Here is a 20,384-nt window from a genome sequence, read left to right on the forward strand (position 1 = left end):
AAGGCCTCGGTATAGCTAGTGCAGTGCAGCGGAGCGCCGGTGTAGGGCTGACCTGCAGTCGGCCGGCCCCCCCGCACTCTTTCGGTCTCTTCTCTCTCTCTCGCGTCGCCAATTTCCGGTGGCCTTCAGGCTGGAACTGTGTCGTGTAGCCTTGATGCAGGAACTAGGGGCCGGGACGGTGAACTGTCTACCACATGGCTTGCACAAGGAAGACGACGGTGAAGATTGCGAGCCGAGAGGTAGCAGTTGACTTCCCCTGATGCCTTCGCTACCTTCGCTCCCTATGTGTACTCTGGGTGTACTCTGGGCGTCCCTCGCTACGGTCCTCGGGGTCGGATCGGGGTCGGGGTCGGGATGCTGCGCAAGTTAGGCAGGCCCGAATCTGGAGATTCTACTTCCGGACAATACTGGGAACGAAATCTGGGGACGAGCTCTGGGGACGACTTTTGGGGGCGGAGGAGGAGTAGAAGGAGGAGGAGTAGAAGGAGGAGGAGCGGGAGGAGGATGAGGAGGAGGACCGAAAGGGGGTTATAATATAAACCTCCCCTCGCACCGCCGCCGATGCAGCATCATCAGCATCACCGAGCAGTTTCCTCACACTCACACTCATTACCTACCGCAGCACTCTCGCCCGCCCACCCACAGTAACCGCCAACCATGTACTTCACCACCCTCCTCCCACTGTCCCTGCTGCTTAGCAGCGTCCTAGCCATCGTACGCCCCCCTCGTCCCCCCTCCCCCTCCCCATCCCACCACCAGACCACACAACTAACCCTTTACCAGCCTTCCCCCCTCACCCGCCGCACATCCTACCCGCGCCTCGCCGCGCCCGCGGCCAAGTCGGTATCCGAGCTTCTCCTGGGAATCGGCAACAACGAGTCGCGGAAGTGCGAGCGTTTGCTCGAGGAGCTAGCTGCACAGGTCGGCGTGTGCAGCACGGTGGCGCAGATCGTCTACAGCGCTTCTGTGGGGCATGTTTACTGCGCTGCCACCGCTGAAACAACAGATCTGCCCGCCGCGAAGCAGACGTGTGAGTTCTTTTTGGGAGTGGGCACGCCGGCTGTGGGTGTGTGTACGGCTTTGGTGGGGGAGATGGTGCAGAAACTGGGGAGTGGGTGTGCGACTGGACAGGTTGTTCTGCAGGCGGCGGGGGATCATGTCGTTTGTGAGCTCGCGGATGAGGAGGAGATTTGTGTGTAGAGACTGCGGGTTGCGCCGTGTATGTATGGGGTATGAGGTGTTCGTGTTTAATCGGCTTAATCGGCTTAATCGGCTTAATCTAAGTAATTCGTGTATGGGAACCTTTAGGGAGCCTGTATATAGCGCGGTGGAAGATGATTTTATTGAATGATTCACATACCATCACTCGGGAGTATCATCTCCAACAATGTAGGTAGATCTGGGTGAACAGCTGTGGCAGGAATGTCTGGGAACGAATGTGTTTGAAGTTTCTGGTGAATAACCCACTAGCCGTTCGGAGAACCGGTAGTGGTGGGTGCTTGGAATATTCGGTGCGGTAGCGGGTCTAAATTTGGTCTTCTTTCTCTCTCTCTTATTACTAGAGTACCTGTGGTTCCTGGACCCGAACCCCCAGCTCGATCGCTCCAACTCGATCGCTCCAGTGAAATCACCTCCACGAGTCCTTCCAACTGGATCGTTGTTCCTGAGTGTCGAATCATAAAGCCCCAGCCTTTAACCATCACCACATATCTAGCAAGTCACAGCAGTAGAACCGGGATATAACTTCCAGCGGAAGACTTCCCAGTTGCCAGCCAAAGTTCTATTTCCAAGATTCCAAGATTCCAAGCCGCATACTCCCCGCAGGCCATAGGCCCCGTACGGTGCACGGAGTTCGCAAATCCACGATGCCCACGGTACTCCGGCAGCGAACTAGGTACACAACTTCTGCGCAGTGCACAGGGGATCGCACTCAAGGGACGCCAGACCCGCGCCCCCGTGCCCCCCGACTCACGTCGGTAAGTTACCCGCGGGACGCGGGCAGCGGCGTAGTCTTCGTGACCCTAGCCGCCAGCGAATACTTGTTGGTGCGTTGAATGGCCGCGATCATCTAGGTACTCTGCGAACAAAGCCAGCAGGAATATACATCGCACTGCTGCGTTGTCTACGTCGCCAACTGATCCGCCCACGTGCCGTGCGTGCGTGCCAGCCGTGCGTGCCAGCCGTGCGGAATGTAAGACGGCCACGCAGCGCTTAGCATTCTCTCCCCGGCGCCCGCGCGGAATGCGGTCTGCCAATAGATAACTACCTCTGCCCGGCGGCCCGTGTAGCTGGTCACCCGTTCGGTCCGTTCATTCCAGTCATCCATCCAGCCCGCACACTGTTCGTTATTCAAACTTCAGCCCGTCTCCGCTCTCAACATGGTACTCCGGTGATCGTAGTCAAAGTCTTATCATAATCATTCCGACTCACGATCACATCCCTCAGCCTCAGGCCCTCCAAATGCTAGTAAAATCCAGAAAGAATGTGTGGAATCAATGCCTCATGTACTCTAACGAACGACAGCGCAGTGCACTGAACCCAGACCAGACGCAATACTCAAAGGATGAATGAGAGTGATAAGAGCAAGTGGTAGGTATGCAAGGTAGGTAGATATCAAACAACGATCCTCAGCGGAACGAACAGTAGAACGAACGACAGAATGAAGGCAGAATGAACGGCGTATGCATAAGCAGGTAGTAATAATCCAAGTAATGCAAATCAATGCAAATCGTACATACTTCATATACAAATCCTACTCAAAGTATCATACCAGTAAATGCCCCCCCAACATGCAAAACCCACCCGATTTCACAAACAATGCCCACAAACGAAGCAAAAAGCGGAGCAACAGATGAAGCGGTACCAAATAGGCAGGCAAGAAGCGCACACAATTACAAAGATTCCAAAAAACAATGCCCGTCACGAAACCCCGATACCGATATCCCACTCCCACACTCCCACACATACCCATCGTAGCCCATCCCATCTATCAAATCACATAGGAAAAAATACCTACCTACCTACCCCACATCACGCAAAATCCAGCACCTCGACATCCTCCTCGAAGAAGCCCTCCTCGCCTCCTCTTCCGCTGACCACATCCAGCTGGAGTCCGTCCATCATGGCGGCCTCCAGCCCATCCTCTCCCTCCCCACAGAACGTCACGTCGCCGCGGCCCCCCGCATCGCTAAGGAATATCCTTTCCGACTCCATCGGCATGCCGAATACCCACTTTTCCTTTGGCGCTTGCGGAGCTTCAAAGATGGGCACTGGCTCGTTCAGCGTCACCTCCGCGAGTGTGTCCGATGCTGGCGGGAGGGAAGTCGACTCGGAGGGCTCGAGGGAGGGATCGGGAGAAGGTGTCTTTTTCGATCCTTTCTTGCCCTTCTTCCCACGCTTCGTGGTGGTGTCGGTTTCCCAGTTGGGTGGGGTGACGGACAGCATTGATGATGGCTGCGTTGCCGAAGGGAGGAACTTTATCCCCGGTGGACGGATCTGTTTCTGATATGTGGGGGGATCGTAGACAAACATCTTTACGCGGCGCTCTTGATGCCAGGGGATAAACGCGCTGTTCGTCTCGATCTCGGCCCAGGCCAGTGGCGTCTTCCAGAATCCTTCAGCATTGTTGTTTTCTTCATCCGTACCGCGGCCCCAGTGCGAGCGGAACGCCCAATATCCGCCTGCCTTGCCGTCGGATGGTTCGGCAAAAGTATGCTCGGATGTGGCTGGGACGTTGGGTAGATCGTATTCCCACCAGTTGCCGGATGCTACCCCACCAATTTTGGAGCCTTTCTTGCCCGAGCCGCCGGGGCGGAGCTCGTAGATGCGGAGCAGGCCACCGCCGATAACCGCCACGTAGCCGCGCTCCTTGGCCGTCAGGAATTTGACGCAGCCAGGTGATACGCCGGATGCCGACGGCGGAAGAGGTATCTTATTACCGCCAGCCGGTGGGTCGTTGGGAGAAGTGCCTGGTGCACCGGAAGTTCGACGGCCGACGGATGGTGAGCCGAACATGCCGCCCGGTGAGCCAACGGAAGAACTCCTGCTCCTCCTTCGTCGGGCGGCGGTCAAGAGTGGACGAGTGGAACTGTTAAACAGATCGACCGCATTCGACACGACGGCCCCAGCAGCGGTAGTCTGACTGTTCGCAGCTGTAGACGACGGGGGAGGTCGGCGCGGAGGCGGCCACTGAAGCGCGGCATAAGGCAAATCGTAGAAATGTGCTGTTCCCTTCTCAGTGATCACCGCAATCTTCTCTCCTCGAGGCGAAGACCAATCGACATCCACGATCGTAGCGACAGTCATACGAGTGAAGCGAGCAATCTGCCTGACATGTCGTCCCTGGGTATCGGGACCAGATGCTCCTCCACTCGTATCCAAAGTTCCCGGCATTGAGGCAGAGCGTTGATGGTTGAGAGATCCGGGTGGGTGATGCACAACCTTCAGCATGTCCCAAACGAACAGGATATCGCCCTTCGAGCTAGCAGTGAGCAACGACAGCCCTCCGGGTGAAAAACTCAAAAAACTGACACCAGCTGGCGGCAAGAACGTAGCCAGGGGAAGTCCATTCTCCTGCTTGGAATTTTTGTGAAGATCGACGATGCTAACCAACCGCGGTTCATGCACATATTGCACCTGTACCGGCTGCTGCTGGAACTGCTGCTGTTGTTGAAACTGCTGCTGTGGTGATCCGCCCATCTGCTGTAGCTGTCGGAGCTGCTGTCCCAGTCCACTGGGTTGCTGGGGATTTCCAATCTGTGCAATCTGCATACCATTCGGCTGTGGCACGCCCATTCCACTGGGCATCTGGTGTGGCAACGGCGGCGAGTTTCCGCCCACTGCACCGCCGTTCATGTAGCTCTGGAACTTTTTGAAACCAGCGTCGGCGGCCCATTTCGCGCCTCGGATCACCTCCTGCGTTACTTCTCGGGCCATCCTGTTTAGGAATGCCTCGTCCTCGAGTGAGCAGGCAGCGGAGATGGGAGGCTGGGATGGAGGTGCCGGTGCCATCACGGCGTGGGAGGTGATCGGAACGCCAACTTGCCCGCCCGCAGTGAGAGTTCCCGTGGAAGCGGGGCAGTATGCGAGCCATCGGCCAGACAAGGAAAACACCGGTGTTCCAATGGACGGAAAGCCCAATCCCAGGCCCATAATGCCGTCCGTCGACGCGTTCTGTCCGTGAGGGAATTGGACCGAAGTCCACACCTTATCCGAGCACTTCCACTCCGCCTTTTCCTGGTTCGGGCTCCCTCCCCTCTTTGCACCGCCGCTTCCGCCGCTTCCGCCGCTCGGACTGGCTTCTAAGCTAAACACGTAAACCTCACCGCTGGAGCCGACTCCCACAACGATCTTATCTCCGGTGACTTGCACGCGGAGGTTTCCCCAGACCAGAGGCGGTGCGAAATTGCCGAATCCCAGATCGGCAGTGGGAATGGGCGGACTGGTGAGGAGCTTACACAGTCTTGTCCTCGTGGTCAAACTCCAGACCTCGACGGTAGTCTGCCAGTCCGTCACCGTATCGCCGTCCTGCGAGCTCCGATGAGAGTTGGAAGTTTCCGGCCGAGATGGAGGGGAGGAAGAATACGGTGACTCAGAGAGTGGTGCTGCCGCCGCCGTCTCGTGATCGGCGTCGCTACCTGGTCCCTGTATGATTGGCGAGTGGACGGTCAAGCAGATCAGGGGCCTGTGAGCAGCCAGCGGGTCGTTGAACGGCGGATTCGGAAGGATCTGCGAAGATGACTCTTAGCAACTTATTTCGGACCTCGACACGTGTTCCGCCCCCAGATCATGTGCTGTATTTACCTTTGCACTCTTGACGCTGCCTCGCAGGCCCTCGAGTCTCCCGACCTGCTCGACCGCGCCCCGTCCGATCCGCCAGATATCTACACCCCCATCCCAGCCGAGACAGACTACATTGTCGCCGCCTCCACCACTTCCACCGCTTCCGCCGGCAAACCGAGGGTTGCCGCCCGACAATCCAAGTTCATCTACTGTAGCAAGTTCGCATGCGTAGTCGCCCTCTCCGGCCTGCAAATGGGTGACTCCATTCAATGGTACGCCCGCCGAGCGTTGAGTAGGAGCGTAGAAGTTGTTGTTGTTTGTGCCCGCGGTACCATAGTACTGTTCCTCGAACCCTGGATAACCCCTAACCTGCCGCGATGAACTGAAGCCTCCTCCTCCTCCTCCCCCAGACGAATACGATGCTGGAGCACTCGGTGGTGGTGAGGGACCTCCACTAAGACCTACGCCACCAGATTGCGACCCGAGACTATTCGGAGCTCCTGAAGACGGAGAAGAACCGACACGGAACGACGAGAACGGGATCGAGCGACCTAGTAGATCGCTTGGATTCTGTAGAGCGGAAAGGAGGGGAGATGTAGTGTTTGAAGGGTGCGGAGATCTTTGGTTCCGTATATTACTATGACTCATAAGACGACGCGTCAGTCTAGGTCTACAAACTGGTGGAGGATCTGCTGAGCAGATGTATATAGTATTTAGGCGCATGTCTGTTGGATTGGTGGGGGGTGGGGAGGGTATCTAGAGGGAAAGGGGGTGGGGCAAGAGCTGGAGAATGCGGGGCAGGGCGGGAAGGGGGCCGATGAGTATATATGGGGCTATGACTCAAGACGGCTGGCAGAAGCTCATGAGCAAACATGAGAAAGCTCCCGTATTGGAAGGGAGTGGATAGAATGGGAGGGACGGGGAGGCAGGGTGCACGGACTATTCCCTAGGATATATTCTTGGTCTAGACGTTGCGAAAGCAGCTCCAGCTATAGCACCGGAAGTGGTATTGGAGTTCGTGCTGTTGTTCTGAGTGGTCAGGGCGCCGGATACGGAGACAGACGACGGCAGCGAGTCTCTAGCTTGACGGGAGTTCCTGTAATGATCGAAGGCGGGCATGCAGTCAACGGGACGGGAGAGGGTTTGTTTGAGTTCTGGCAAGACCCTTCTCTTCTTCTCTCTCTTTCAAGCTCTCCGTCCCTTCGAGCTTGCTTTCTGTGAAAAGCGAGTACGTGCGGGATGGAGAGAGCAGTAGGAGGATCGGAGACGAGCTTCTGGCGACGTTTGCTCTGGGCTAGTTTCTTTTGCTTTCTCTGATTTCTCTGCTTTAGAGCAGGAAGTTTGGTCTGGGACGGTGGGAGGAAACAAGGTGGTGTGTAGAGTTTGTGGAGACGCCGACGGCGCGGGTTGGTTCGTGTGTCTGGTATGGAGGTTATCCGATTTGGGGGGATGAGTATTGATTGCGATGCGATAGCTGCGATACGATCAACGATCGGGAGGGGGGGTGGTATGCGGTGATATTCTGTTGAGATGGTTGAATTCTGAACGTCTGGTTGCTTTTTGGTATGTGTATGTAGAAGAAGGTTCAGGAGAGAAGCAGCAGGAGGTTTAGTTTTTGGGGGTGGCAGTTGGGAGGGAGGGATGAGCTCCAGAGGGCAAAGCGGGGGGTGTGATGGAAGGGTGCCGGGGGGTGGGAGCTGTCGAGTGGAGATTGGCGTAGTAGCCACGAGTAGTGGTACAAGCAGTAGCTAGCGTTCGGGATAGAGAGGCGCACCGGTTCAGTTGTGAGGTGGGGGACCGAGCAACAATAGGAAGAAATGCGGGCGGCACACACGGGTGTGGTTGGCTATTGTGATTGTATGTAGAATAGTAGAGAAGGTAGACATGTTGCTTGACACCTTCTACGTCCTATTCTGCTAGAGCAGTTAGGAGTTCAGTTATCTACATGCTAGTTATTGCCACTACAGTACATCAGCAAGCTGTATGTAGAAGTACGAAGATAGATACCGCAGCGACGAACTCGGTCGCGGGTCATGATCGTATGTAGTCGTGGTCGCGGGCGCAGGCACAGCAGACCGGCAGCAAGGCACGCAGGCACGTTCCATACAGCCTGCCGAAGCCTTACGAGCCACGAGATGGAGTGAGATAGAGTAGATACTCCAGAGTGCGTTTTCTGCCAGCTTCGATGAGCAGCTACATACCTTACCGGGTGGATGCAGCAGGAACAGCCCCGCCCCACTGCCATTCGATGATGACCACCACCACCACCCACCATCACCACGCACGAACCAATACCTACCACCCACACCTTGGTTGATCTTGCGATGATGTGATGCAGACGTGCTTTCTTCTCGTCGGGTCACGAGAAGCCCTATCTCTGTGTCCCAGCGTGCCCATGTACTCTATGTACTCACTTGTACTGTACATACCACTAATCTCTCCCACGTTCCAACCTCCGACAACCACAGCTGCCCACAGATAACCGTGGCCCGGCGCGCGTAGGACCGGGTTGGTATCCAAGGTATCTAAGAGCAGAGTAAATAGGGTAGATCGTATTCTATGTATGTACGAGTGCTTCTTTCGGGGAAGATATGATAGATAGCTCCTGAATCCTCGAGTCTCTAAATCGCGCGGCTAAGCTCTCTGCGGTGAATCCATCCTTCCATCCCCCTTTCCTTTCGGAGGTCCCCCATTCCCGAATCCTGATTGCGCTCCTTCAAAGTTCACAGCGAACATTCTCTACCATTCTATGATAGTACCACATTCCAGCCAGCAACGTGCTCTCTCGAGCGTTCGCGCAAGATTGTGGCTCGTGAGGCTGGCGAGCTGGCGAGCTGGCACTAATCACTCTGGACTCTGGAGCCTAGAGACCAAACAGGGGCCCCGGCCACCTCGTGATGTCGGCTACTTCCGAGATGAGCGACTTCCAACATCACAAGACTGGAATGTGCGCTGAGCCACAGGGAATGTGGCCGTGCAGAGCGGAGCGGATCATGCTTCCAAATTCCCAGCCTCCCGCGCTTCCGGTGATGGCCTGCGGCGTGTTTGCCGCTGCCGGGTGAGTGAGTTTCCATAGGTGGTGGCCGCAGTCAAACTGTGCGGAAACCCTTGCTACTCGAACTATGGATAGCATGAGCAGTGAGGATTTTGATTGGCCCCCGCTGGCAAGACCTCAGCTGATCCTCTTATATCCATACGGTATCGTACCTACATCCCCAAACAGCGACGACAACAACCATCACGACAACAACCAGATCAAAACAGACAAGCAGACTTAATCATGCACCAAGATCTCACTCTTCGGCCAAGTTAACTAGCATATTGCGTCGCCGCATCATCCAAGTTCCTCAAGCTCGAGGAGAACCGTCCCGTGTCGTCACTCGTGTTCGCAATATCCTACACTCCCATTCTATTCCACTCTAGCAACTTTCCGGACAGCTCAACAACTTCCTCCGGCTCGCCAGTACATACATACCGTCGTGAGATGATTCTTCTGGCTGGCTGGCAGCCTGGCTGGCGTCATGTCCAAATTCCACCATCTCATTCCGATTGCGGCACTTGTAGTGCGCAATTGAGGGGACGAGCTGGGCACTTCCACTTCCACTGGCGGATGGATCATCGCACCATCTACCGTATGTATTGGTGAATTTCATGGACTCCTCAAATTTCAATGTCATAGCTGGACCACGGCAAGAATCAAGTGCACAACGGTCAAGTTTCAACTGCCATCGACGGAACGGGCACCCGATCCAGTCCCCGGACTGTGATTCGGTGATGATTGATTCTCAAGTCTCAAGAGGACCAGAGGCAGCCGTTTTGAACCCCACGGGGTTGTGTGACGCACTGACGCTCCTCGATCTGTGACTGATGCTAATGCTCGGGGCGAAAGTGCCAGTGCCAGTGCCGGGCATGGACATGGACAAAACGTCTGCAGGTTCAAGACTTCAAGTGCATGACCGGATCCGATCCGACTGCCCATGTTCCCGATATGTACGATTTGGCATGCGGCTTCAGCCTTCAGGTTGGGGACGATTTTCGTACTTGGTGGACGTGAGGGGTGAGGATGGGTGCAACTGGATCGGATCGAGAGGGAGGACTCACGCTCACCGCTCGGAACACATTCTGTCATGGCCTCGACTTTTTGGCCGGTTTGTTGGGTTGGGTTGGGAAATAGGTACGGTAGGTATGGTACTCAGATGAAGCTTGAGGATCGATCCCGCGAGGAAGAAAATGTGCTGAGTACATAATCTTTGACCTTGGGGTACGCAAACACCGGTAGGTATACTACGAAACCAACCTTGACCACAGCCCCAAAGCCTGAAGGAGCGGCGAAGCATAACCTTCGAGAAAAGTTATGTAGCAATATTCTTATCCGAATAGCGGACTCAGGATCGTCGTGTGTACTCGTCCACGTACACATATGGTACACCACATACCAAGTTCCTTTATTCGGACAGATTACTCTAGGCGGCCGATTACCGCAGTTGCGGTCGAACACGACTATCCGGCGGCAAATCGAGCAAAAATACGGTACCGGGTGAACGCCTCGCACGAAACGTTATGTAGCAATATTCTTATCCGAATAGCGAACTCAGAATTGCCATGTGCACTCGTCCACGTACACATATGGTACACCACATACCAAGTTCCTTTATTCGGACAGATTACTCTAGGCAGCCGATTACGATACCTACGAGCAGTTACGGTCGAATACGCTTGTTGGCGGCAAACGAGCAAATAAGATACCGGGCCAACGCCTCGCATCTGCTTCACGGCGAACTCCAGAGGCCGACCTTGTTCTGTTCTGTTCTACCGTCCACGGCAAGAATTTAGAAAGAAAGAAAGCCTTCCAATTTCATCGGCTCGTGTGCATAGCACGGCATGGCATGCGCTGCATACAAATTGCCTCATCTTCCCACCTTCTCTGTCAGCAACACAGACGCCCCCCGCACATGTCCACGAATAGATACGGGCGTTGGGCAGAACGTTAAACGGCCTACGTAGGAGGTATGTACTCTAGTACGGGACCACGAAATTCTGCTGTCTGAAGACCCGCGTGGGTATGTATACTATAGTACAATACGTGTCTGCGTAGATAAGGCTGATCTGATACCTACCCCATCGTGGTTTAATTTCAGTTCGAAGGGGGGTGGGTACACGACCCCACCGACCGTGGGAATAAATGTGGACCACACTGTCTCGGTCTCTCGGTTGTCTTCGGCGGGGATTACGCTCGAGTCGGGCCGACTATGTACTGGGTATAGGACGGAAGGCAGTGGTTAGGTGGTCCGCTACGTAGTTGGTCACATGGCCCTGGGAATAGGGCGCAACAGAACAGCTTGGCACTGTGTGGCTGGTGATGCGGAGGTGGCGGTGAAAACATGTAGATACCCGTGGAAAGATTCGGCAGAGTTGGGAACGCTGGTGTCGACTGCTCGGATGGATACCGTACCAGGCCGAAGGGAAGAGGCCCTACACTATTAGTAACTAATCCTTCCTGAGCAGCGCCGGCTCGTTTTCGCAGAATGGTCTCTCGCTCCACACATGCGGCTAAGGCACTTTGCGGGGCGGGAAGCACTGACACTACCAGAAGAGCTCCACTTCTTCCGCGACGAAAGACGCTCGGATACGGTTATTGGGGTGTATCCAACCCGTGTATGTGTGTAAAAGCAAAGTTGCAATCCGTCTTGAATGGACTGGACGAGTGATCTAGAGTTCATTGTTGGTCTTCTAACGCGAGAAACTCAAACGGTCGCCAGCTTGTTGAATGCATCACCCCTCTCATCGCCACAACCATTCCAACCCAACCTCTAATAACCTTCTCTCCTCCTCCTCCTACTCCTCCTGATCCTCCTCATACTCGATCTACGCCGTTGCCGCCGCCTTCGCAGCTTCGCGCTTCCCGCTTCTCCCACCTCACTGGCTTGCCGTGTCATCCTCCCCCCCCCCGCTTTATACAGTCCACTACGCGCATCCTTTTCCTCCCTAGAGCACTACTCCCCCCCACCTACCCCCCCCTCCGCCCAATTCCGATGCTCAGCCCTGCAACGTGAACGAAACACGACAATAACCCCGCCAAAGAATCCCGGCAATCTACAAGCACCGGAAGCTACCACCCACCAGAAAAGCATGGCCGCCCCAACTACCAGCAGCTCCTGCGGCTGGTTCATCCTCAACAACCACATCATCCTAGAATCCATCATCACTTTCCTTCCCGAATTGCGCGACATCACCGCTCTCGCTTGTGTCTCCAGCAGCGTCAGCTTCCACATAAAGCATGTCTTCCCTTTCGCCGCGCGCAGGCTATCCTATCGCACCATCCCAAGCTCCACCGACAAGACCGTGCTCGGCTTGTTCGACACCTTCCTGCAGTACGGAAGGGGATCGCGACAGCGGAAAGATCTTAAGGCCGATGGCGGCACTATCATGATTGGCGGCGGTGCACCTGGCGCTCCCTTCACGGGATCGTGGCGCAACCTGCGACATGTCGACCTGTCGGGTACGGATGTCACTACGCGGACCGTCATGGTCTTGCTCGCGGCCACCTGCGGCTGCAGGATACCAGGCATGCGACCGCCCTTCAGAAAGGAGTGGGGGTTCCTGGTGGCGGACGACTCTGCCGGTGCCAGTTTGTTGAACGACCAGGGACTGAGGTTGAGGTCGTTGTCTGTCCAGAACTGCCGCAAAGTGTGGATACCAGATCTTGTGAACTTCCTCAGGAAAGTGCTCACTGCCGCAACTCGTCCGGCCAAGCACAGGGTCGGTACCCTTCAAGTCACCACTCCCCACCCCGCCAGTCAAAACTACTATTGCTGACGGTCCATCTTATTGGTTTTCTTGTAGATGAACCAAGCGAACATAGCTGCGAACAATACCGCGAATGGCAACAACAACGTCAACGCCAACCTGCTCGGTGGCAATAATGGCAACCTTATCGCCAACGTCTTCGGTGGTGGCGGCGCCATGAACAACGTCCTTGGTCCTCCTTTCCTTATGAACCCAGCCGGCGGCGGAGGAGGAGGAGGCGGAGGCGGTATCGTGGGTCAGAACAATCACAACGGCAATGGCAATGGCAATGGAAACAACGACGGACGAGCGCCTCTTACCGAAGCCCTTCAGAATTTGGGTCTCAGTGATGATGACATCCATGCCATACCTGGTCCGCTACCCAATTGCGCTACCGAATTGCGACAATTCGGACTACCAGCCTTCTCACTACGCAAGCTGAAGGTTGCTGGTGCGGGAGGTATGGGGTTGAAGTCTGTTGACGATTCCGTGACCTTTCGGAGCTTAGCATCTCTAGCCACGGTCACCGGATGTCTGGGTATTTCTCTGGACGTCGTCTTCTGCCAGGGTGCTAAGTGCGCGTATGGTATCGAGGTCGACACCGAGGATCAGGACTTTGTTGGCCAACATCATCGCGACACCTACCATCGCCCGCTGCCACACATGCCCGGAGAGCGCATCTTCGCGGACAAAACGGGCCGCGTGTTCCGCATTCCCAAGCACTGCATTCGCGAGGAAGACCCAGCCCCGGCGGCCCAGATCCCACCACCAGCAGCGCAGAACACCACTGTCCCACTCCCACTCCCACTCCTGCCGCACGCCAACGCCATTGCCGGTCCGGCGGCAATACCGCCCACAACAGCGGCCGCAGCGATCCAACCGGCACAAACAGACAATCAGCAGAACGTATTCATCCTAGGTCTGATGCAAACCCTTGACAATAACCCTCCCCCCCCCACGCCTACAGACCCAACAGCGCCTACGTTCCCAGCCGCGCCTCCGCTTCAACCAGCGCCCGCGTTAGCGGCTACAGCCCCTCCGCCGGACTCGACACAGCAGATCCCACTTGCCGTCCCCGCGCCCGTTCCCGCCGCCGACCCCGCCGCCGACCAGCAGGACCCGATGCAAACACCGGCTCTTCCCCCACTTCTCCCACCCGTCGCCCCCAACAGTCTTTCCGCTCCTCACAACCCACCCGCCTTCTTCCAACCCCAGGCTCCAAACCTGCGAGAGATCCTTCCTCCGCCGTCGGACGAAGACCGGAATCCGCGCCGCCGCATCGCGATGAAAGGCGGTCCGCGCGGCCTCTGTGAAGGTTGCGGCCGAGAGCTCTGGCTCTGCCAGAGCTGCAACAACTTCTGGGTGCTGTACTGTGGGGGCTGCGCTGCTAAGGCTGTCGATGTCAATGGAGAAGCGGACGCCGCCGTCGCTGCTGACCCTGACGCTACTGACGTGGCTGACGTGGATGACGACCTCGACGGCTCCGATTACGAGCCCGTATTATGATCGAAACCGGAAATGGGCATGGCGATGGGATCTAATGCGGGAGTTTCCGTGATAATTGATGATGTGTTCGCCATTCTACCTACCTAGTACCTAGTAACTACTTCTTTACATGTCAAAGTTTTACTCACCTACCAAATACTCATCCTGGTTTTTTTTTACTGCTGGACGTTCTGTGTTTCTGTGTTTCGTTTTTTTGCTTTTTCGGTTTCGTTTCCGCTCTACATACGCAACTACTACCTACCTACTACCTACGCACGAACAAGTTTGGGGATTGGGCTTGGATTTGCTCTGCTTTGCTTATTCTTTTTTCTTTTTCTTTTCTTTTCTTCTTTTTGCTTGGGGTTGGCTTGGGATGGCATGGGGATGGCATGGCATGGCATAAGAGAATGGCGATGATGTCTTGAAGTACACACTACATAGTACGCAGAGTACATGTACTTCTACTTCTACTGTATCTAAACATGACTGGATTGCACTGGACTGGACTGCACTGCACTGCACTGGACCGGATTGAAGGGGCACAGGGAGAAGGGGAGAATGGCATTTTGCTTTCAGGCGTTGGACTTGGACTTGGAACTGGGACTTGCGGACTTGGAACTGGACTTGGACTTGAAGATGGACTTGGACTTGAAGCTAGGCCCGGATACCTCACAGGTCGTGCTATGTATGTACATACCTACTCTTCCGATAGAAGTATGTACCTACATTGAACCTGCTCTATCACGTCCTGTAACTATGTATGTGCAATGGGTACATTGTAGCGGATGTGAACTTGAACTCGAAACCGAGATACATGATACATCCGTTGGGGAGGATGTGGAGAATGTGGATACTGTACTGTACTGTACTGTACATAATCTGGCATTGGCTAGCTGTCCGCTGTCCGCTGCTGTTGCTGCTGCTGCAGAGGGAGTGGGAGTGGCAGTAGTGGCAGTGGCAGTGGCAGTAGTGGCAGTATCGTGGTGATAGTTGTGGTAGTCTACATAATCGCCCCCAATTCACAACGGGCCTGTAATGGGCCTGCATGAAGGCTGACGGGATGGGATGCAGGATGGGGTGCGAGATTATGCACGTATAGCTCGTACATACCGCGACGTTACATGTATATGTAGTCGTTGGCACTGAGCACTGAATAGAGCAGATAGAGTACCGTGGTGGCGGGTTGTCTAATCTTGGATTTTGAGCTTGGACTTGGGCTTTGAGGATTGAGGATTGAGGATTTTCGACGCTCCGTGCTGTAACGGGCGTTGGGTACATATGGACCGACTGCGGACGGGGGACGGAGAGATTGTGTATATATAAGGTATGCACCTACTAGAGTAGAACGGATCGACTACAGTTATTCGGACGTTCCATTGTAGTCTGCCCCCATCTCAGCTTCTGAGTACAGTACAATATCCTGCACTCGAGTGCCAGTGCCAGCGTTAAGCTGGAACGTCCCAACGCAGCGCAACTCATATCTACCGGTTGAGCAGTGACCACTGCGTCGTGAAGAAGTCCATGTCCCAAGCCACCTACCTATACCTATGCCGATTGGTCGGGTACGGTTAGGTAGATATCTCAATCCCCCTCCGTCCTCCGTCTGCCCATATCGTCGTATCGCGGGTTTTGTCTGTGGGGTCGACGTGGCGGGACGCCTTCGTCTTCGTCTTCGTTCCGCTATCGAAGTTGTACCGTATTCGGACGGAGGATAGTCGAAGCGGTGCAGATTGCGAACCGGCACTAATTGCGAACCGGACCGCGATAGCTAACCAGGCCGCTGTACTATACTTACTAACTATAGTTAACCGGCTGCAGGCTGCAGCCGCGGGGGCGGTTCGAACTTGCTGTGATTGGCCGGCGCGCGGACGAGGCGAGTCGAGGCGAAGCGATATCGTCGGTGGCCATGGTGGACGATACCATGCGCTGGACGATATCGTATCGTATCGACTACATATCTATCGACACTACCTATCGACACTGGCTATCGATGTGCATGAAGATCCGGGAGTGTGGGAGTGCGATAGACCCTTAGTTACGTGTAATCAGCGCTGCGGAAGATAATGGTAGCCACCTAAGAATCTGCATACATGTGATATGAATAGTCGGCCCGTTCCCGTTCCCGTTCGGGCACACTTCTTCGCCGTCCCGGTACGCAAGGGATTCGGGCCGCGGGAGTTGTGGTTCGGAGAGGAATACGGTACAGGTTTAGATATATGATCGGATAGAATACTGTCCTCAAGAGCTCCACCAGAACACGTAATGTCCCGTACATATACTTACGGTTGATCACTCTCCAGCACTCGCCGCCTCCTCATCCGCCGCCACAAGTTGCAGGGAGCCAGCAGAGGGCCGGGGAGGGCCAGCGCCTGCTCCAGCCTTGTTACTCCCTCCCGCCGCCCGCCGCCCTGCCTCATCTCATCGTGACCCATGGATGTACACCCACCGTTCCCCCACATCATCCATTACCCCACCAGCCACTTCGATATGCACCAGGTCAATCGTTTGGAGTACCTACTCTTGAATCTAGATACCCTTACGTTTTACCATCCCCACGTCTCTTGCCATCCGCACGTCCCTAACAGCCCATCAACTTGCCATCGCCGCAACCGGCCACCACAGACACTCGTACATATGCAGCCCGTCGATCCCCCCGGATCCCCTACCGTAAGCCCTGTCCCAACGGTTTTATTTTTGTCTTTTGGTCCGTTTACACAATCCAGTGTCCACATCCCACCTGGGAACGCGGAATTGAGTTTACATTGCCAGCCCCATGCGGAATAATCCGACGTTTCCAAGGCGTAACTTGTTGCCGAGTGATACCGCTTGCACAACCGCACCAGCCATTCCATTCCGTTCCAATTCGTTCATCAGCCACATGCATCAACGATCCATCAACGATCAGATTTACAAATCAAACCGCCCCACCACACGTCAACATAGGTACTGCATCAAACCGCAGCAATATCAACAATCGAGTAGATAAACAACAAGCAGGCAGGCAACACGACGAGAAAGGAAAAGGAAAAGGAAAGAGATAACTCCGCGTCGGAAAGAAAGAATGAAAGAAAGAGAGAAAGAAAGAAGGAAGGCCAATGAAAAGAGAAACCCGACCGTATTCCCAACAATGACAAAACGCACCACGACCAATCTACAACTAGAACTAGAAGACCAGAAGGAAAGTACAAGAAGAAGAGAACCATTACTGATTAGACTAGAGCGCCGTTCAATCCAGCACGATTGGATTGTTGTTGCCCGGTTCCTAATCGAGTGCAATGGGGTTGTTCCTGCCGCCTCTGCTACCACCACCGCCGCCGCCATTTCGTCCTCCACGACCTCCGCCGTTGCTGCGCATCCTCTCGAAGGCGTCTTCGTACTGATCAAGATCTACGGCCTGTCTCCTGGTATTGCCGGGTCCTCCTCCTCCCCTCCTGATGCCGCCGGCACCACCCCTTCCGCCACCTCGACCCCTCTCGTTCCTGCGCGACGGAGGAGGAGGCGGAGAAGGAGGCGGAGGTCCAGGCGGCAAAGGGGGTGGAGGCGGCGGCGGAAGCGAGTCGCCCGCTTTGAGCACCCTCAGATCCTGATCGGAGCCGATTCGCTCAATGTAGACGCGCCTGAGCCTCTCACGCTGGTCCTCGATCTCGGTGTAATCACCGCCAATCAAGAGACCGAGGAGGGTGCGCCCCTTGCGGGAATCAAAGTCCCTCGCTGCCAGATTCGACATCTGCTCTGTGAGTGCGTCATAGGCTTCGCCGAAGCAAGCGAGCACCGTGGGAACGCAGAAAGAAGAGCGCGAGATGTTGTTATCCAGAACGTTGGGGTCCTGGATGACGAGGAGTGTTTCATCCTGGGCTTTGGCATAGGGGGGAGGTTGGAGCTCAGCTTTCTTAAAGTAACCAGGGTTTTGCTCGTCGACACGGATGCCGATGCGAGTGGTCTTGAAGCGCTTTCCGTATAGTTCTAGGAACTCGAGAAGGATGACCCCCAGGTTTGTAGACGGGTCCACCTCGCCACTGGCCACAGAGGGGAGCTGCTGTATGAGTGAGATGATGAGACAAGTTAGAGTAAACGAGCCAACTCCACCCTGATACACTTCATTCAAACCTCTCATCGCCAGGAACTGCTTGACGAGCGTGAGCAAGATCGGAAGACAAGCATACTTATCGCGCCAGTTCCTGAACGTGTCATTTGCCACAAGCCCAGATTTGTTCTCGAACGAGAGGTCAACAGCAAGCCCCGTAGCAGCGTCGATGTATTTCACAAGGGGAACCTTTGCCTTGGTGAGACAAGTTACAGTTCCATTTTCTGCAATGCCAGCATTTCTAATTGCAGTGGCAACCCTGTAGAGGAATCCTTTGGTGTCATACTTGGGCACATCGCGCAGCGCATAGTCGCGCGATATGACGACCAAGTCAATGTCCGAAGTAGGGAGATACAACTCCGCCGCGAATGAGCCAAACACCCGTACATCGGTGTCGTGGCTGAGGGTGTTTATCAAGCTGCGGAGACTCTGTATCACGTATCGACGGACTGCGTGTTCGTACGGCCGCGGTCTAATGTACTCGATGAAGTCGACGATCTCCATGTGAAGCCTGTGACACCATGAGACGACATACGACAGGAAATGGAATATACATACCACATAGACATCTTGAGTGATCTTGAGTGATCTTGGGCCCCAGTCATCCAAGGGAACGGATTGACACCAGGCTTGGCGCGCATCTCATACTTGACATTACCATCAGGGTTCCGATTCCCTCTGGATATATCATGATGTTTTCTCTTCCTACTCTTTGGAAGATCCTGTTCATCTTCACCAACGTCCAGTGCTTCGGGATCGTAGCTATCATCCTCCTGATAATCGTTGTAGTTATCAGAGTCAACATCTTCGCCCCACCGATTTTTCCGTTTCCTGTTGAGAGCCTTGCGCACATCTTTACTGGGTCCTGGGGGAGCACCTAGTTTTTGACCTCTCGACAGCGGGCCCACTCCTGGAGGTGCATCATCAACCGGCTGCTGTGACACATACGGGCCATGGAGGCGCTCCCTATGAGAGAATGGACGGCTACCTGGCACATCGACAGGAGAATCTGGAGCCCCGACGGTGCTATCATTCAACCTCCGTTTCTTCCTGTAATCCCCTTGATCACTGAAATCCGACTCTGGAGTTGCCTCCTTCTTCTTCTCTTCGCCGAAATCCAGCGATATGAAATCATCATTCGCTGCCACGCGGTCTGTCTTCTTCGCCTGGTCTGCCGCCGCCTTCTTTGCTTGTCTGATCATGGTAATAACGTCGACACGTTTCTTGTCCACTTCCACAAACTCCTTGCCTTCAACAACCTCCAGCAGCTTGTCTCCTATTGGGAGGACCTGTACATCCGACACACTCACAGCACCCTCTGTTGCTGGTGCTGCGGATGGCGCTGGTGTTGCTGGTGTCGGTATTTTGTTTCCAGTGGCGGACTTCACCTCATCATCATGAGAACCTTCGACCCCTTCAATTTTTTCCTCAGCGGGATCCTCGCCACTGAGATCAATCTCAAAGCCACCGGTGACCATCCCCTCCATGAGCTCGGGCGTCTTTTCCTTGTAGTCGAAATTGAGGATGGGGCGGTCGTGGGCAGGGAGCGGAACCCATTTCTTAAAATCAGGTTTTTTCCCCTGGTAGCCACCACGACCACCCGCAGGACCACCACGACCACCGCGTCCTCCCGGACGAAAGCTATCCCTGCCTCCACCAGCACCACCGCCACCCTGTCTTGAGCCGCGATCGGGCTCTGTGTCGCGGGTGCGCGGTGGGAGGTGGCGCGGATGCTCGAATCCGAATTCCCGGTCGCGGTAGCGGGAGTTGGCGTTTCCTGTGAAGCGAGGAGGCGAGCGCGAGCGGGAGCGCTGGCGGCTCGGACGGTACGAGTCGCCGTCGCCGTCGCGGCCGCCGTAGCCTGAGCGGGAGGCCATGGTTCGGTTGATGTGTAAATTCGGCGCGCGCGGGGGGGCGCTTCGGTCCGTGACGAAGTACGCTGTTGTGTGTTGAGGTGCAAGGGCTTGGAAAACGGAATCCGGGGGTGAACAGTCGCGACGATGGAGCAGACAACTATGGCGGCGGAAAAAAAGACACATTAGCGAGCTACTAGTGCTGTGAGTTGGCTACTAACGCCTTCCAGTATATCTTATCGAATCTATCGAAAAGCTGTCATCATCCGGAGAATTCTAGGAACATCAACTCTCACATTCTAGGAACTACCACATTCTCGGAACTACCGGAAATGTGCAAACATAGTTTGCTGTCGTCCGTTGGACAGTATCTTGCGACATCGGTTCGCTGTTCA

The 20,384-nt window shown here is 55.1% G+C and overlaps 4 protein-coding genes across 4 annotated transcripts; 2 read left to right on the forward strand and 2 right to left on the reverse strand.

Moving 5' to 3' along the window:
- The first annotated feature begins 505 nt into the window (after window positions 1-505).
- Window positions 506-1,275, forward strand: BZA05DRAFT_386994 (uncharacterized protein). The gene is made up of 2 exons (XM_051482530.1): window positions 506-714; window positions 784-1,275. The coding sequence occupies exons 1-2, from the start codon at window positions 658-660 to the stop codon at window positions 1,198-1,200; spliced, it is 474 nt and encodes a 157-aa protein (XP_051342982.1). The 5' UTR covers window positions 506-657; the 3' UTR covers window positions 1,201-1,275.
- A 1,755-nt stretch (window positions 1,276-3,030) lies between these two features.
- Window positions 3,031-6,429, reverse strand: BZA05DRAFT_441646 (uncharacterized protein; the record flags this gene model as incomplete). The annotated part of the gene is made up of 2 exons (XM_051486687.1): window positions 3,031-5,727; window positions 5,803-6,429. 2 exons carry the CDS (start codon window positions 6,427-6,429, stop codon window positions 3,031-3,033), a joined length of 3,324 nt encoding a protein of 1,107 aa, XP_051342983.1.
- Window positions 6,430-11,640: 5,211 nt separating this feature from the next.
- On the forward strand, window positions 11,641-14,304 carry BZA05DRAFT_164184 (uncharacterized protein). The gene is made up of 2 exons (XM_051479119.1): window positions 11,641-12,540; window positions 12,625-14,304. The coding sequence occupies exons 1-2, from the start codon at window positions 11,911-11,913 to the stop codon at window positions 14,071-14,073; spliced, it is 2,079 nt and encodes a 692-aa protein (XP_051342984.1). The 5' UTR covers window positions 11,641-11,910; the 3' UTR covers window positions 14,074-14,304.
- Window positions 14,305-17,314: 3,010 nt separating this feature from the next.
- BZA05DRAFT_415726 (uncharacterized protein) lies at window positions 17,315-20,013 on the reverse strand (the record flags this gene model as incomplete). The annotated part of the gene is made up of 2 exons (XM_051485333.1): window positions 17,315-18,647; window positions 18,695-20,013. The coding sequence occupies 2 exons, from the start codon at window positions 20,011-20,013 to the stop codon at window positions 17,315-17,317; spliced, it is 2,652 nt and encodes an 883-aa protein (XP_051342985.1).
- Between the last annotated feature and the right edge of the window lie 371 nt (window positions 20,014-20,384).

The sequence above is a fragment of the Tricharina praecox genome (assembly GCF_024521635.1).
Source record: "Tricharina praecox strain CBS 144465 chromosome Unknown BZA05scaffold_3, whole genome shotgun sequence".
NCBI lineage: Eukaryota > Fungi > Ascomycota > Pezizomycetes > Pezizales > Pyronemataceae > Tricharina > Tricharina praecox.